This window comes from Centroberyx gerrardi, chromosome 4, assembly GCF_048128805.1.
Source record: "Centroberyx gerrardi isolate f3 chromosome 4, fCenGer3.hap1.cur.20231027, whole genome shotgun sequence".
Lineage (NCBI taxonomy): Eukaryota > Metazoa > Chordata > Actinopteri > Beryciformes > Berycidae > Centroberyx > Centroberyx gerrardi.
The window spans coordinates 33,568,417-33,587,038 of NC_136000.1; the positions used below are offsets into that span (position 1 = coordinate 33,568,417).

General features: G+C 45.5%; 1 protein-coding gene across 1 annotated transcript in view; it reads left to right on the top strand.

The window, feature by feature from the left end:
* ano1b (anoctamin 1, calcium activated chloride channel b) overlaps positions 1 to 18,622 on the top strand; it is a 128,477-nt gene that overhangs the window by 61,606 nt on the left and 48,249 nt on the right. Inside the window, exons 8-11 of the mRNA XM_078283293.1 lie at positions 601 to 642; positions 3,973 to 4,037; positions 5,172 to 5,306; positions 18,401 to 18,561. Coding sequence (XP_078139419.1) covers positions 601 to 642; positions 3,973 to 4,037; positions 5,172 to 5,306; positions 18,401 to 18,561 — 403 coding nt within the window. The remainder of the gene's footprint in view (positions 1 to 600; positions 643 to 3,972; positions 4,038 to 5,171; positions 5,307 to 18,400; positions 18,562 to 18,622) is intronic.

Sequence of the window (18,622 nt, forward strand, 5' to 3'; positions counted from 1 at the left end):
TTTATCAATTCTTAAAAATAAATCATAGATATAAAAGAGAAAGTGAGAGACTAGTGAGAGTCAGATACTAGCTGATGGTTGTTTCCTGTATATAGTTAGTTAATACCCCTTGGCTCACACCTTTGACTGTCAAACCTGCTGACTCTACAGTCATTTTTGCCACCAGCGTCAACTGAGCCCTGTGATATTTTACAGCTTATAAAATCATTTATTGGTATCCATTACAAGAAAGATGAGAAGGCCAGGGTCCATCCATCTGCATAAAGCTTCTAGGAATACTAAATGCCATATGTAAAGAAATCTAACAGTGAGACACACACACTCTCTCTCTGTTTCTAATAATCTGGCCAGCACTCACTCAGCTGTAGCTTGTAAACACACTGCCCACTCATACCCTTTTTCCTCATCTGCTTGTGTGAGACAGACCAGTAAACCAGTAGCATTGTGCCCAATCCAGCAGAGCATGCGATTGTAACGGTGTGTGTAAAAAGTAACTTGACACTTTTTAATTATCGGAGATGTGTCAAGTCAAGTCCTGGTCAGGTCATACCAGCTACAAGTCTACAACTGTCTTTAATGATTTTCTTCCCTTTTTTTTAGGGAGATATTGTGGGGGCGAACGCAGAGCCCAACGACAGGAAGGTAAGAATAATTTATAAACTTGTGGAAAGGACTTAAAATGTCTTCAGAGAGAGTTTTTCATGTTTGATATTTTTTGAGACACTTGAAAAGCCGGGGGGCGGTCCCAGAGTAGGGGAGAGCAGAGGCACGAGTAATGGGCATCTATGCCATCTCTGAGCACTGGATTTTAGGCCTTTTTTAATCATTTATTCATGGTAAGTTAAGTTTTCAGCAATGCCGCACAGTTACATACTGTATGTTCACATGTGGGAGCTAAAGCCTAAATCAAAGCTCACGGCTCATCTGTGTCCAGACTGGTTGGATTTATTACCAATGAAGTTTATGCCTATATTACGCATTGCGCAGTTGTCAGTTCTGTCTATTTTACAGGGTCACTGTGGAGACATCAAATATGCATGTTCAACATGGCTTACAACATGACAGGCCAATAACAATATAATATAGATAGTACAAGTACAAGCACAGCCCCACCTATTTCCTGCATAGCCCCACTTCTTGTGTCCACAGCTATCTGCATTATAGGTATTATGGAAATGGAACAACCTGCACCAGCTATAAATTAATGATTTATAAACTGATTATTTTCAAACATAGCGTGACAGAAGTTTAGTGATTTATACATTACTAATTTGCAAGTTGTTGCGTCACAAAGAAATAGTAACAAGTGATCCTAAGTAGCAACTAAATACACTTAATAGCATAACATGTCATAACAGACTGCTGTTTCACATGCAATTATATCACAATCACTTATTCCTTACATGAAAATCTATGTCATTGTTAGATGAGACCAAAATAAATATTGTTGGTGCTAAGGATGCGTTTCTCAACAAACAACTGTTTTTCAGCAATTCAAAAAATCAATACTTTTTTTTATCATGCGAATGATTCATTTGATCTGGCTAACGCCTGAACTACACAGCATGCGTAACGTTTGCATATCTGAATTTATTGTGGCCCAGTTTCAGCACGGCAGTTTAACCTGCTACACCAGGTCCGTTCTTGTTCCGTCTGCCTACATTTTACCTATGGATAAGTGAACATAGTTATCTAGTTTTGCGTATTGTTCCATAAACAACTCAAGTTGTACCGTGAGGAACATTAATGTACCATATAGTGTACTTAGTGTAGGCATACTGTTGCTAAATAGAAGGCTTTTCAGCGCCTATCCCTAGATAACCTCATCTCCAACATTTATTTTAGCGACATTAGTTCATGTATCCTCTATTTGGTTAACTGGCATGGTGATAAATGACTGCAGTAAGCAAAGTCTTGGCATTTATATACATTTATATGACTAAAATATGGAACAGACAGATGCAGTCTGGAGGTAGTGGCAGAGAGGAGGATGAGGGGAAAGTTCAACGCCATCCTCTCTATGATGAGCTGAGGCTGATGAGGAGCAGCTTCAGCCACAGGCTCCTCCTCCCACACTGCAGGATGGAGCGCCTCAGACGTTCCTTTGTGCCTGCAGCCATTGGACTGTTCAACACCATCAATGACCACTCATCTTATTTTATCTATATCTTTATAGTCATCCTTCTAAATATGAATGGGTCTTTAGTGTATAGTTATTAGAACTGACATGTAGAATGTTTTCATGAGAACGTCAGAGGAAGCTATTATTCATGAGTGATACTTGTTGCTGGTCATTATTTGTTGTTCTCATGTACCATGCGTATGTGTGTGTTTGAGAGGGTGTGAGAGCAAGTAAGAGACAGAGAGAGTGTGTGTTGTCAGGTTATCACTGGCTAGGTTAGAGAGAGAGAGAGAGAGAGAGAGAGAGAGATCACATTACAGTGGTCTGGTATGTTGCTACTGCATCTGTCTATCTACAGCTTGTAGCTCGGCACTGAATTGGATGTTTGCCTGTGTGTGTGTGTGTGTGTGTGTGTGTGTGTGTGAACTTGCATACGTGGGTACATCAAGACATAATGGCTTTCAGCCAAAAGGGTGTAACCGGGTACATCGGGGTATATAAGGTCATAATGACTGAGAGCCTAAAGAGTGTGAGGAGTATGTAGAATGGAACAGAGCACCGATCAGCTATGGCTACAGAAAGAAGGTCAAAGGTGACTTTAATTAAAGCTGACTCTGTGCTGTGGCGTGCATGGAAACCACTTTAGAGTTGAATATATTCCTAAAGAAGTGTGTACCTAAACAACTAATAATTAAAATAACAAGCACATTTTCTGTACAGGACCACAGCGCATGTTCAGTTCAGTTCAGTTCAGTTCAGTTCAGTTCAATTCAACTCAACTCAACTCAAGATGCCCTCTAGAGGCCATCTCAAGTGTTGATAACTGACTGACTGACTGACTGCCTGACCTGAGTACGCCTCTTGATGCCACCGGCTGTCAAATGGACTACTGGTTTGAAAATTGATTTGAAAATGGAACAGCAGCTTTACAGTCTAGGCTGTCATTTTTAAGAAGAGGCTGGATTGGTCCTTTAAAATAAGAAGACATTGAGCCAGCAGCAAGAGAGCTGTTATTAACAGACTGTTTGGATTAACTCGAAAAAGACCACAAAGTAGAATTAAAACGGACTGCTGTGAACATATCACATGATTTGGGTTAAAGCTGTGTGGGTTGTTTTCTCGCCATGGCAGGGGTGTGTGTGTGTGTGTGAGGGGAGAGGGGTGCGGTGGGGTGAAACCTGAGACGGCGCTAAGGTTACACTGGGCAATGTGGTCTAATTGGAATGTGCTCAACCATTCAGCGTTAAGGTTTATTGGTTGCCAGATGTGCCACTCAAGTCACTCGAGCAAGGGTAGGCAGCATCATTTTGTTGCTATGCACCTAGAATTTACAGGACGTCCAATAACTCTACAGCTTTTTAGTTTTTTCAGGAAAATCTATCTAGGCAGACTGGTGGTCCAAGAGGCAAATTTATAGTTCTTGGTCAGACACATATGTGTACCAACCATCGGACAAACAGTGTGGGCGACTTTCTTTTTTTTTTAACTTTAAGTATAGCGCTTTAAGTATAACTTTAAGTATCAGGCTGATGTGGGTTATATTTCTGTGGGCCTAAAATCTATGCAGAAAAATATACAGTACCCCCTTCCCTTACACACACACACACACGCGCACACAGATCAGAGATGTTTTCCACAGAGATCATGTTTTCATCATGTTGGATCAGTGTATGTGAAGTCACAGTCCATTATCAAGGAAACAGTTAAGGAAACGCCACTCAACTCTGAGGCTGCATGGCAAATGTTTTGTTGGTTTAGTTAAGATAAATATAAAGGATAAAGGCAGGATAAAACTGGACAGATGATTGAAATAACGTGTAGAATAACGCGTTGTTGTTTGTCTTCCCCAGCTTTTGTATGAGGAGTGGGCAAGCTACAGTGTCTTCTACAAATATCAGCCCATCGGCCTAGTCCGGTAAGGACTCATTTTAATGTTTATAATTCCAACCAATCAGCTTAGTAGTTTTGTCAGTCATACTTTTGTTCCCTATAACCCACCATGTTACCCACTATGCTGTTTTTTAGAATCTAGCAAGCAAATTGTGGATTTGTTAAAGGTGTTAAATGTAGCATTTTTAAACGGCAGCAAATCATTGTCATTAGTTCTGTTGCCTTGGTATAATTACTGTAAACAATTAGACCATGGTCGAGACAATTTGTAAATTTCCTGTCCCCCTTCTCCCTCACTGGTGTCTTTAGCTTTACTGAAGAGGATAAACATTTTAGAAGTCATTTTTCGGCCTTTCACTCTTTCCACCCTCTGCCATTGTCAGAAACTCTGAAAGCTTTAGCTCCGTTTACACTGGGAGAACAGCGCCCTCTTCCTGTTTTGTGCCATAAAGCAAGCCATCAGATTCCCCACCAAAATCCGACCCGGTGGCACGCAATGTAAAATACAGTGTAGAGGCCGGTAGAGGCTGCCAATCTTCTCGGCAATGGTTTCGTGTGTTTACGGTTGTTCTACAAATTTCTCAAAATCAATGTGGTAATGATGTGTTGATGATAAAATGACACACAGAATAGCAGAATCACAACTCAATGCAAACCTTTGTAGAAAAGGCATGGTAATAGGAGTGAAAGCACTCGCCGGCGTGACTGGAGATGTGTGATGTTCTGTTATCAGTACTTATTTGTTAAAGGCAGAGGTAACAGAGATAGCACAAAAGTGTGATTGCAATGGAGAGCAAATGAATGTATCACTTTTTCAACTGATGGTATTAAATATGCTAATCCACTGTCTCCACCAGTGAGTATTTTGCTTCTATAAAACATTTTCACTAGCCCCCATTCAAATTCTGGTGAAAGAGAGGACAATTTTACTCTAACCAGGGCTGGAAATTAATAGCACTGGGATAGGAAACCATACTTTAATTCCCTGCGTCTTCATAATATTATTATTTAGGTTTTGAATTTCATGATGTTTTTGTTCCATTGTTCCAGGACGTATTTTGCGATGATTGGCCTGAATTTTCTCCTGCTGAATCTTTACACCAACATATTATTTTGGTTTGAACTCACTTAATGACCTTTTTGTTTTGTGTTCTTGTAGGAAGTATTTTGGCGAGAAGATTGGCTTGTACTTTGCCTGGCTGGGTCTGTACACCCAGATGCTGATTCCTGCCTCTGTCGTGGGAGTCATTGTCTTTCTGTATGGCTGTGCTACTGTCGACGACAACATCCCAAGGTACACACACACACACACATGCACAACCAAAATCTGTCTCGAGTCGTCTGAGAAGGGATATTTTTGTAAGGTTACTCAGAATGAACCAGTACATTCCTGATCAGCACCATTCCCCTTTCTGCTTGTGAATTGCGCTGTTGCAGTGTATAAATTGTTTCAATCTAGCAACTAGCTACATTTTTTTGTGGATGGTCTGCATATGCCCAACGTGATGCAGGAGTCTCTAGTGTGTGTAATGCGTGGCTTCCCTTCGCCTGACTCAGTTGCATGTTGGATATGAGCTGGGGCACCCTGCACTTGTCGGCCAAGTCCTCATAGGTGGCTCTCTTCCTCTCATGGGCCTCCTGTCTTGATGTTGCAGACAGCAGCACAATATCCGGCTGAAGCATGGTCACTGCAGTGGTTTCTGGGAATTTGATCTGCCACTCTGGTCAACTTTCAACTGCCTTTTGTTGTTCCAAAGAGCCCTATACTCCCCGGGCTTGGGCTTCTCCCCTACTTTGACGAAAGCAATGGCTTTCCTAGGGTAATGCCTCTACAGATGGTGCCTTCTACACCCCTTAGCACCTGGTTGTGGCACCAACAGTAGTGTCCTTCTCCCAAAGCTCTATGATTCCTCTCCTGAGGCACAGGGGCAGCAATGGTGCCTCAGCCTTGGCCCAGCAAAAGAGCTTGGACAGACTAGGGAAGACATAGTAACTAATGCATCTTGCTGCTGCGTCATCGCCTTCCTTCTAGCATGCATCTTCTCTATCACTGCTCACTCCTCTCGAAGCAGTTGGTTGGTTGTTCTTTGCCTTACACCTTGATATAGGAGGTTGTTGGAAGGCATACCGATCCTGCCTAGCCAGATGCCATCTGGTGACAGGGACGTTTCTGTAGCAGCTCCTAAACTGTGGAATAGTCTCCCAGAAAAAAAATCGAACTGATGATTCGGTTGACGCATTTAAGAGTCGTCTTAAAACCCACTTTTACTCGCTAGCCTTTTGTTCCGATTGATCAGATGTCTGTGGATGTATACTCATGGCTGTGTGCGTATGTGTGTGTGCGTGGCTGTGTCTACTTATTTTATTTTTCTGCTGTTATGTGTTTTTCTTTGTTCTTCTTGCATTTTTATTCTTGTCTTGTTTTACTCCTTGCACTTTTATTCTTGTTTTGTTTATAATCCTTGCATTTTTTTTCTTGTTTTGTTTATAATCCTTGCATTTTTTTTCTTGCTTTGTTTTTAACCAATCTCTGTAAAGTACTTTGGTACAAACTTGTTTTGTTTTTAAAGCACCATATAAATAAACTTGAACTTGAAGTAGATATTCTCAATACAAGTCCAGTATAATCCCATACTGCCTCTAATTCAGTTAGTAATTCAGTTAATTTGATAGGGAATGCATAAAGTAGGCCTACTGTATTTTTATTGTTTTTAATGGCGTCGCTCTGTGGTGACCAGTTGTTTTCCGCTGTTCTGTTTTTTTTGTTTGTGTTCTTGAGATACTTATCAAGATACACTGTACCTTGTCTTATTAAATATACTTTGTTTTATGTTTTAATTGTGGAATGATAGATGACTGGGTGTCTTGACTGTTGACATGTAATTGTGTTTTTATGCTAAAAAAACAAATTGCCTCATTTAATTAAAGTTAACAATCTAATCTAATCTAGTTTCATAGTGTTTTGCGTTGACACCGGTCTTTGGTTTACACCACCGATATGGTACTCAAAATAGTTGCCCAGGTCTGAGAGGATAAAAACCTACCTATCTTGTCTCCATACTTTGTATCTCTCTTCCACTCCTTCCCTCTTTATCTCTCCGATGATTAAAGTCCTAAATTAGTCTCACATCGTCCTGCTGTAAATTATCCATTCTTTAATACATTTTTGAAACCTGTGGTGCAAAAGAAAAGGTGAGAGGAGATAGGAAGGAGAGGGTGGTAGCAAAGGCAAAGGAAAGTATGAACGGATGGGAGAGAGAGGTTCAAGCACAGAAGAGTTGAATTAAAAAGAGGAGGGGGGGATGAGAAGAAATAACAAATAGATAGAAAGGACATTTGATAAATGAGTTGTGACATTTGGGGCCTCTTCTCCTTCCTCTATCTGCTTCTCATCATCCTCAGGATATTATGACACACTGCGCACACAGATAGTACATGGACACACACACATACACAGCACACACACTCAGTCTCAGTCTTCATATCATAGTTTCAGTTGGCTAGGTCTCACCCTGGCACACAACCAGGCAGTAAGACAAAGTCAAACTCTGCAGCACAACCCAGAAACTCTGTCTGACTATGTTTCTTAATGGTCACCTTGTATACAGTAGTGACAAGGCATTACACAGGAAGTCGAATGGTTAAATAGGATTGCTTTATGTAGGGGAGAGCAGGGCATGTTGTCACACTTTTCACTCATTGGTGTATTTCTCAGTAGTGCCTTACTACTGAGATACTGTATATTTGTCTAGTTTAAGGTCTTGTCTAAAAAATTGCATTTTTACATTTTGAATAATTTACTTGAAGAAAAAGTTATTACTGATGAAATACCGCTTGACAACTTGTGACAACTTACCCCATGTCAAGGGTGTGTGCACACAATTCCATTTGCTCTGAAGTATATATACAATAATAACATGAAAAACATACTCTTGTATTGAAAACATCTCAGAAATCGACACCCACCACACACCAGGTAAAATAACCCCTCCCTCACCCATCCTGGGATGCATAGACAAACATAAGTTCTGATACAATTTCAAACAGTATGATATATTAAATGTAATATATACACATTTAATTTGATGTCTTATTATGTAAAATTGCTTCTTAGTCACTTAAAGAAAACAGTAATAATAGTAATCTGCCTCTGTGACTGTATGTGAGTCTGGTCCAGCAGAGAGGCCACTTGTTAAACGCTAAGATTTTCATTATTTACTTTCAGGTATACAAATTGCTTTTATGTTAGTGTAAGAGACAACTTACCCACGTGACAACGTGCCCTGCTCTCCCCTACTGGTATAGCACAGCTCAGCCTTATTGAACAAGTGTGCTATGTCTTTTTAGGTATTCAGGGGATCTGCATTATTGGGTGGAATAGAGCAACAGTAAATACACACATGCACTGATGAACACACAGAGCCCGGGTCTTATTGAGGTGCACCTAAAAAACTGAATTGGTTCCTAAGAAATCTAGAGGTTCCCAGAAAATGGATGTGCGTGAGATAGATAGATTGCTACTACTGCCACAGTCTGACACACTGCAAGGTCATGAGCCATATTATGTATCATAGTGGGGAGGCTACAGAGGAGGCATGTTGTTTTTATACTAGTTCCCTTCCCTCGGGTGACCCGGGCTACATAGGTAGCCTACCTTCAGTTAATATGAGATATGAGAACGTGCCATCACACCCTGACACGGCCCATGCTGTAGACTAAAGCCCTATATGCTCAGTTATGTGGGGACCTCATGGATTTAATGAATTACGCCCCAACCACAGAGGAATTAGCTGAAATCATGAAAAGCATCAGTGTGGGGTCCTCTTTTACTGAGCTTACATAAAAGAGAAAGACACACACAATATTTTATTGCAATGATATAGCAATGGGTTCATTTCAATAGGAGTAATTTCTTGTCTTTACCTACAGTGAGAGCGTTGTGTCCAAAGGAATCCAACTGGTGAACACAGGCAATGCACAAGTCTTTGCACTGCACTCATGTTAATTGTCTATCTGAGTGTTGAGCCGTTTTACACATGTCCGATTAAGAAGTGTCAATTACCGTTTACAAATAGCGTTACAAACACATGCCAGTTTGGAGAAAATTGTAGAATTTTAAGTTTCTAACTTTCGTTTTCACAACGCCAGGCTCTTTTGTGATGCTGCTGGTCTTCTGGTCAGTGTATCATCAAATGACAGACATGGCGTGATGGGTGCATTAGGTGCAGCATTAGATACATTTCTATACATTGACGTTTTTATTTTGTGGCGGCTGTGCAGATATTGTGGCATTACGCCAGAGATGTATTTCCCTATGTATGGGAAACAATGGGCCTCATGCAAGAACCACTCGTATGAACAGATTCCTTCTTAAATCACTCGTACGAGCGATTTAAGAGAACTTGCCGCATTCACCAAATTTTTCGTACAATCACGTACAATCAACCTGCCGTTCTCCAAAGCAAAAAAAAAACTTTGTTGTTGACTAATGGATTGTTTCTCTGTCACTTTGAAGAAATTTTGAGTTTGAATATATAAATGACACTGTAAAGTAATGTATAATCATGTTGAGATTAACCAGTACAGTAGTTACAGCAACAGGAAAAATAGCAAGGGAGCACTGATGGCTTTTTCAAAAGAAGGTAGTGCGTAATTTATTTTACCAGAGCCGCATAAAATCTCATAAGTATCCATGTGGGTTAGTAGCCTATAAGTGCGCTCAATACAAAGACAAAACAAAAAACACTAATAATTGCCAGGTTATTTGACAAACACTCAGATGAGACAAAGGCAGGGTTAGATTGTATTGGGGGAAATACATTATAGAGGGAGATAAATCTGATTTCTAGGCTATTTTACTCCAGTTGATAACTTTAATGTGGGTAAGTGCAAGAGAATCCAAATTTAGGTCTTACCAGGTTGAGGTGCAAGTCGCTGTCCAGGGCAGCATCGCTGAACACCTGACACTGCTATATCGCCAATTATGGCAGGTATAGGCCTATTCTTTCATCTGTCTGTGTAACGGAGAATTCCTCCTGGCCCTCCTGTTGCAGTCATGGATGGTCTTGCTTTTTGCATCTAATTTCATGTCAAGCCATTTCTTTTTTTATTTCTGTGACAGTGCCCTAATGACAAATCACTATAGTCCTATAATATTCCTATAATACTCCGATAGGGACTTAGAGTGTCTGTGGTACTCAATAGTGAGTTTATAGTGACCTTATCGTGGTATTTTTGTCTTCTGTAGTATCACTATAATATTCCTATAGGGAATTATAGCTTTGTTGTGATATTTATTTAGTGTTCATCTAAAATGTATAGAAATGCTATAGTTGTTTATCGCAAGGGAACGCACAGAGTTATTTTTCCCCATTTCTTGGCTTTAGCAGGGCCTTTGATTCCACTATTGAATTATATTAAATATTATATGCTTTGGTTGACTTAGTTCTAATGGTAGGACTTCAATCTCAGAGCTGGTAGACTTCTCCTTAGTCTTCCTGTCAGTTTTATGAATGAAGCTTCCCGACATATGGGCCGGACGCCTAACCTTATATGGCATTATTGGGGCGTCAATTATGCAAATTCACAATTCTCATGAACCCACGTTCATTTAGAACAGGTGGAATTCATCATGTTTACGCAGGTCATTTACGACTGTTTTCTGAAGATACGAGCGTTTGGTGAATCTGACGTGGCACACTTGTACAAGTCCACCTCACGAAAAAAGTAAGAGAAATTTAAGATAAGAATACGAAAATGTTCTTGCATGAGGCCCAATGTGTCTCTTTCTGTGTTTCTCTGCAGAGTGTGTGCGACTGTGTGCCTTCCCTTCTCGCATGTGCGGAGCATAAGACAGGAGAGCGAACAGGGAGGGGAGGGGCAGACTGGGATTGTTTGCTCCACTCTAGTCAATACCTCTAGTTAGTCAGTCGCGGATGGATTTCTCTTTCTCAGATGGATCAAAAAAATAGAAAATTATTAAAATGGGGCTCCAAATCTACCTGGACGGCCATTAATATACTTGAGCAATCCGCCCAGGTAAAGCCTATCTGTGGGAAACAGCGATTGATTACATCACCATAGTCTAAACGAAAGAGAGAAAGGTTGCTTCTGCAATCTTATGTCTGCAGAACATGGGGAAACAGGCCATGTTTCTTTGCAAAAAGCTAAACTCATTTTCTCATTTTTGGTCAAGGTATCATGGTGGGTCTCAAAAGTTTATTTGTCATTGATCAATGTACCTACATATTTAGGAGAGACACTCACAATATGAGTACCATCAGACTGAATGGATTGGCCACCTTGTGAAATCAGTATTTGAAACTGGTTGGTGAGTTGAAGGGCATGCAGCAGTGAGGATTCCCAGAATGTCAGGCAGGACGACAGGGAGTGGAATTAGTGGACCATTAGATCAGGCTGGGGTGGATACGAGTGGGGAATAGTGTTTGTCTGGGTGCGACGATCTTGAATTACCAGAGTGGTCGTGAGAGGCCTAACCACACAGCACCAGTTAACATTGTTTAATTAGTTCATAGGTCATTCAACCTGGTGTTTATGTTGCAAGTAAATACTATATCAGTACAATCCTACTTGGTGACAATTAAAAACATACCACATAGCTCAATGACCTTCTTACCCTCCCCAAACCAGCCATATATGCAAATGCAATATATGGCCAGCGGAAAGGGATGTTCTTCCCCTGATGTACTAAGCACTTATTTGACCCTTTGGCATGATTGTAAAAGAATTCAACACAATTGCCATATTTTCTTCCGATATTTTGAACAAATTCACTCAGTGACAAGGACGCCATGTCATAGTTCATTAGTTATGTTACCATAACTCCAGATTCTATGAGTATAGGCGTAGCCCTCTAAGAGCTGTCGCTATTGGGTTTATCCCTCTCATGCATGCGCAGTCTGAAGATTTTCTTTCCTGCTACTTACGCTACAGTGGCTACACTCAGGTCCTCAACTATAGAATATACAGCGTCGGGACCTGAGCTCTGCTCCCAAAAGCCAGTAATCTCTTCGGCCAATGTCGGTGGAGCAGGGGGCCTAAGTCTTAGAGGGCTACGCCTATACTCATAGAATCTGGAGTTATGGTAACATAACTAACGTTCTATTTCGTATAGTCTTCGCCCTCTAAGAGCTGTCGCTATTGGGTTAAGGGCGAAGCTGATGTAGTCAATCGAACTGAGACACCAAGGATCTCAAGCAGATAACATACACCAGTTCACAACCGTATAATACGAAGCGTAATAAGGCAGGAAAACATCGGCTGTGCCATGGTTGACCTCATGTCAACCTTGTGTGGAAAAAAGGCGAGTGATAGAACACTCGCTCCACACAACACTGCCGTTACAGAATGTGAGACGTTGATTACGTATCGTAATGATCCCTCATGCAGCCCATTAATCCGTGATGATTGGATTGGGGGCGCACCGTTTGGCATGTGCGTAAAAACGCCAGATCTGACTCTATGAGTCAGGGAGGACTCAGAAACATTGCGCAGATAGAAATGGATGAAAGGCCACGGAGAAGCCCAAGTTGCCGCTGCGCAGATGTCTGCCACCACCATCCCTCTGAGGAGGGCCGTAGATGATGACAAGGCTCTCGTGGAGTGCGCCCGGACGCCCTGCGGTGGCTCGGCTCCCGCCGCGCCTTGTGAATGCCCTCTGTAATGAACAAACAGCTGCTGTGTCTGTCGGATGTTTGCTGTGAGCAAAACATACTGAGACAAAGCACGCACTGGGCAGAGTCGGTGAGACGCTTCCTCTGCCTCATTTCTGTGAGGCGGGGGGAAGAACCCCTCTAGGGAAATAATTCTCGACCGAAAGGAGTTTGTTAGGATTTTAGGTGTGAATGAGGGATTTGGCTGTAAAGACGCTGCGCTCCCGTCCTCTCTAATAGAAAGGCAGGATGGCGAGACCGACAGCGCGCATAAGTCACTCACTCGCTTAGCCGACGTCAGGGCTAGGAGGAGCGCTGTTTTCAGGGATAGCATCTTGAGAGAGATTTGGGCTATCGGCTCGAAAGGGGGACCCCCCAGAGGGCGCAACACCAGAGGTAAATCCCACTGCGGAGCTAGAGAGCGCACGACAGGTTTCTGTCGTCTGACTCCCTTTAAAAAGCGCTTCACCAAGGGATGCGCGAAAACTGATCTCTCTCCATAGCCCTCGTGGCAGGATGAAATGGCTGCAGCATATGCTTTGATTGTAGATGGAGCCAAATCGTTATCTACCAGTGTCTGAAGGTAGGTTAACACGAGAGGCAGAGGACACGACGTGGGATCTGAGCCTCTCTCCACATACCAGCGCTGAAAAGCAGACCATCTACCCGCGTAACACGCTGTAGTAGAAGGGGCTCTCGCACCTTGGATAGTGCGCACCACCGCAGGGGGCAGACCTAACCTTTCCAAGTGCTCCCGTTCAGCGGCCAGGCCCACAGTTGTTGGCCTATTACCGGGAGGTGGAGGATCGCACCATCCAGCTGTGACAGTGCGTCTCTGCGCCATGGGAGCTGCCACGGTTTCCCCGCCAGCAGCTGCACCATGATCGGGAACCAAGACGCGCTCGTGCGTTCTGGTGCCACCAGAATAACTGCTAGATTCTCCTCCTGAACACGCGCTAAGAGGCGAGAAATCAGGGGAACTGGGGGAAACGCATAAAGGAGAGCCCTGGGCCATGGCCGGTGAGAGAAGGCATCCACTCCCAGTGGAGGATTGTCTCATGCGTTCATGGAGAACCACAGTACGCATTGCGCATTCTCTCGTGAAGCGAACAGATCCACCTTCGCCTTCCCGAACCTGTCCCACAACATCTGAACTAGTATGGGACTCAGTTTCCACTCGTTGTGGGAGGGACCGCCGCGAGACATCAAGTCCGCAGCGCGGTTCTGTACCCCCGGGATGTACACCGCTCTGATGGAGAGCAGGTGTCTGTGAGACCACAGCAAGAGGCTCCTGGCTATCTCCAGCAGCCGGGCTGAGCGCACACCGCCCTGACAGTTGATGTATGCTGCCGTTGTCATGTTGTCTGTCCTCACTACGACATGCCTGTTCGTCAGCATCGGAACAAAGTGCATAAGCACTTTGAGCGCCGTGGACAGTTCCAGACAGTTTATGTGGCGGGAAGGAGGATTCTCCCATTTTCCCCCCACAACGTGAGACTCGCACAGCCCTCCCCAGCTTGAAAGAGACGCGTCTGTGTACACCGATATGTGTGACGTCGCTCTCCCGAGGGGAACTCCTGTCGACAGGACACGAGGGGTTTTCCAGTATGCCAGGTCTGATTGCCGTGAGGGAGGGATGGACAGCATGCGTCTTCTGGCCGTATTGGGTCGAGACGCAGGCGACTGAACCATCTCTGAAATTTCCTCATGTGGAGGAGTCGCAAGGGGACCACCACGTGACTTGCAGACATCATGCCTAGCAGACGCATCACAGACAGCGCCGTCACCACTCTGTGAGGTGCAATGTGAGACAGCAGAGAGCTTAGCACACCCAGGTAAATTAACAACTGGGTGGGGAGCGGAGAGCTCTTTTGCCAGTTTTGCCGAAACCCAGTGTTTGCAGATGCTGTACAACTTCCACTGTGTGGAGTGCAACTTTCTCCTGGGAGTGAGCCATAAGTATTAGGTTATCTAGGTAGAACAAAATCCTGATCCCTTTTCTACATAATGGCTCCAGCGCCGTTTCCATACACTTGAAGAAGGTGCGCGGAGCCAGAGAGTAATCGAATGGTAACCGGTTGTACTGGTATTGGATTCCCTGGAAGGAGAAGCGCAGAAACTTCCTGTGCTTGGGAATGACAGGGATGTGGAAATATGCATCTCTCAGGTCGATGGATGTGAACCAATCGCCGGGACGCACGCATTCCAACACACGTCTGATTGTCAACATGTCAAAAGGCCGCTTCATAATGTATTTGTTGAACAGGGACAGGTCCAAAATCGGCCTCATCCCGCCTGTTTTCTTTGGTGTGAGAAAATAGCGGGAATAAAACCCCTCGTTCTCCTCTCCTAGAGGGACGGGAGAGATAACTTCCTTCCCCAGAAGCTCTGCTAGTTCTGCCTTCAGGGTTGTTATCTCTGATTGAGATGACATGGTCGTTTCCACCATACCGAGAAATGGGGGGGGGGGGGGGGGGACTGGCGAACTGGAGCATGTAGCCCTTTGAAATCAACCTTGACATCCATGTATTAATGGGTAACAGGTTTTGCCACGCTGAGTAGTGCTCTGTAAGCAGGTGCGCGCACGTCTGTGGAGCATCTGATGCCATGGTATACAGCCATCTCGTCGCCCTCTCCGCTGCTGTGAACGTCACAGCCCATGGGAGGGTGGAATGAAAAGGGCTGGTGTTGGCCGCCGAGCTGGGAACGTATGATAGCGTCAGCATTCCACTCCGTGTGCTCGAAGACTGAGTCTGAAAAAGGCCGTGCTGAGATACCACCACTAACTCGCCCCAATGGGAGGGAGGTGGTTGGTAATGCTTTATGGTCAGCGAAGCACATTTTAGTAGAGGATATATTACTCGTTAAAATGTGAGGAATTGACCGGGCAGCATTGCTGCACTGTGTTGTGTGTGCGGCGGCGAGCCTCTGTGCATTGACCAATGAATGGCCCGCCGGCATCTGAAGCCCCGCCCCCACACTCGCATAGCTGCCCGATGCCGCCGTGTGGGAAAACCTGTCCTCACACACGTCCGCTTGTCCCTGAGGAGGGGCAACGATGACGTCAGTAGAATGGTCCAATGAGCGAGGGAGCGGAGTATTTTGAAAATTGCCCGCTCTCGCTCGGGTTGAGCTCGCTGCACTGCGTTTTGTGTGTGCGGCGGCGAGCCTCTGTTTTGTGTGGGGAGTGTGTGTCTGTGTGAAAGAAGCCGCAAAAAGCTCAGTGGGAGCAACGGCGGACTGGCTGAAAGGAAAAAGCTCTTTAGGAAACAGTGGGTGGCCCTGAAAAGGGCCGTTGTGTTGCCTTGGTTCAGCTGTATCGAGACACATGATCCCCGTGCCCCGTCATTGCCACTGACGCTGTTGTTTGCGAGGTGGCTGGGCGGTCGGGTCGGACCAGGTGCACGCTGGCTGCTGGAACTTGCCTGGGTGGCGCGGAGCCTGCCAAGTCGAGGTCGCCAGCGGAGGATACCGCGATGGGGGAGGAGGTGGTGTCGCAGCGGGTGCTCGTGGGGGCGCAGCTGCAGCAGCGGGTGCAGGGTGCCTCCTCTTGGGGCGAGCATCCCTGTGCCTCGGATGAGGCGGAGGTGCAGCTCTGCCCCAAAAGGTGTGTTTCCTCACCCTCTCTGCTTCCTCGGCCGCTTCCTGAAGGTGGGCTGTGGCGCTTTGGAGGAGTGGTCCAAACAGCCCATCGGGGGCAATGGGAGCAGCTCCCATCAGATAAGAGGGGGAAGCTGAGACATGTACAGCCAGATGTACCGTTGTCTGCCACGCCATGATCCTGGACGACGCCACCGTTGTCACCGTGGCGAGAGTCAGGACAGCCGTCATCGCTTTGCCAATGTTCGTGGCCAACTCTGGGGAAAAAGCCCCGGGCTTGGTGGCCATGGCAGAGACAGCCGAGGAGAACAGGGCGATGTTGTTCTGCGCTGCCGTGATCTGCGCTGGACACTGGTGCGAGTAATCAGATAGGTGGGTGTAGGCTTGGTCTCGCGGCGTCGGTGGCGAAGGTTTCCGCTTACCCAAAAACGGTAGCCTTGGGGAGGAGGATCGACGCCAAGCTCTGTTCAAGCGGCAGAACGGAGGGAAAAACCTTTTTCTGTGTCCCCGTGGACCCTGGTGAAAGGTTCCCATCTGGCCACCGGAGCCCGCAGTTTTCCGGGGACAGAAAACGGCGCCTCTCTGAAGGGCTAAAGCTCCGAAAACCTGGGCCATAGCGGGGGGCGTTTGGCCAGCGGCTCCTGGACGTACACATCCCCGCCTAAGAGGCTGTGAGCAGGTGCAGGTTGCTCTGCCGGTATCGCTATGCCCCTCAAATCTGCTGCCTGCTTAATGATGTCCGGCAAGTCCAGGAGAAGTCCTTTGGCGGCCAGCATGTGGCTGGCAGATTGGAGTGGAGAAGGAGAGGACCACAGCAGCGGAGGACCACAGCAGCGGAGCTCCTTGCCACGGTGGGGAAGGAGAAAGCCGCAATTGCGGGGCCCTGTCTTCAAGATCAGGCTCCAGGTCTCCCAACGGGGAGACGGGAGAATTGGGAGGAGAGCACGAGATGGAGGGAGCCAAGCCGGCTGACTCGAGCCCGCCATCGAGGATTTCCTCCGTAATATTTGGGAAGTCGTTGCCGCAGAGGATCTTGTCCAGCTTGTCGTCTGGAGACACGGTGCCGCGGTCAGCCCAGCTACCGTCGCCGCTTCCCTCCACCTGGAGCGCTGTGAAGGTGTCCGCCCGCTGCTGCAATTCCTCCACAGGCAGTCGAGCACAGAATTGGCAGGAGGCCTGTGGAGTCAACGCTAACCCAGCGTGAACGGCGCCCAGGCAAGCCTCACCGCGGGGGTGGAGGTCCGACGGCAGGATGTAGCCGGTCCGGCAGGCGGTACACAAGCTGACAGCTCCTCCGGCGCGGTGAGACGACTTCTTCATCTTCTTCTTCTTCTTCTTGACTGCTTGATCGCTGAAGAAATTTTGGGAGCAGAGCTCAGGTCCCGATGCAGTATATTCTATAGTTGAGGACCTAAGTGTAGCCACTGTAGCGTTATTGGCGGGAAAGAAAATCTTCAGACTGCGGATGCTCGAGAGGGATAAACCCAATAGCGACAGCTCTTAGAGGGCGAAGCCTATACAAAATAGAACTTCTCCCATCCTACTCGGAAGACACTGTCAAAGGGTGGAGGAATGGGGTGGTTGTGCTCGGCCTTGTGGCTTCGGATGTACTGTAAGTGATTCATAAAAGCACAAAACACCACCCTGTCTAGTCAGACAGGATATATTTTAGATGTCACATGTGAAAATAAGTTATTAAAAATCTAGCAAAAAAACATGTGCCGGAGGGCATCATCACTGAGAGGGTTGAATAAATTTGACATGTACAATGAATTTGTAATCATTAAGTAACGTTCTGATTGCAGTTTTATAGCATTGTAACTGCAGCAGTAGGAGATCTGCTGGCAGAATGTTTTCTTTTGTCTTGTTCTGACTGATCTAATATCTTCCATTGAAATTGCACACAGGCTGGATACTGATGCTGTCTGTTAAATATGTAACATTCAATTCACGTGTAGATTTTGATTGACTGAGGCAATAAGGCAGCGGTAATGTGACTGAGCCACAGATTTTACACACTGCAATCCTGTTGCTGTTGAGTTTTATGAATAGGGACCACTGTGTGCCTGTGTCACACCAGTTGTGTGTGTTTGTGTGTGTCTTATCTATCTTCCAGCATGGAGATCTGCCACCCAAAGAACAACATCACCATGTGTCCTCTGTGTGACGAAGCCTGTAGCTACTGGAAGCTGAGTACTGCCTGTGGAACAGCCAGGGCTAGCCATCTATTCGACAACCCTGCCACCGTCTTCTTCTCTATATTCATGGCTCTATGGGGTGAGAGGACACACACCCACACACACACACTCAAAGACACACAAACACACAGAAATGTACT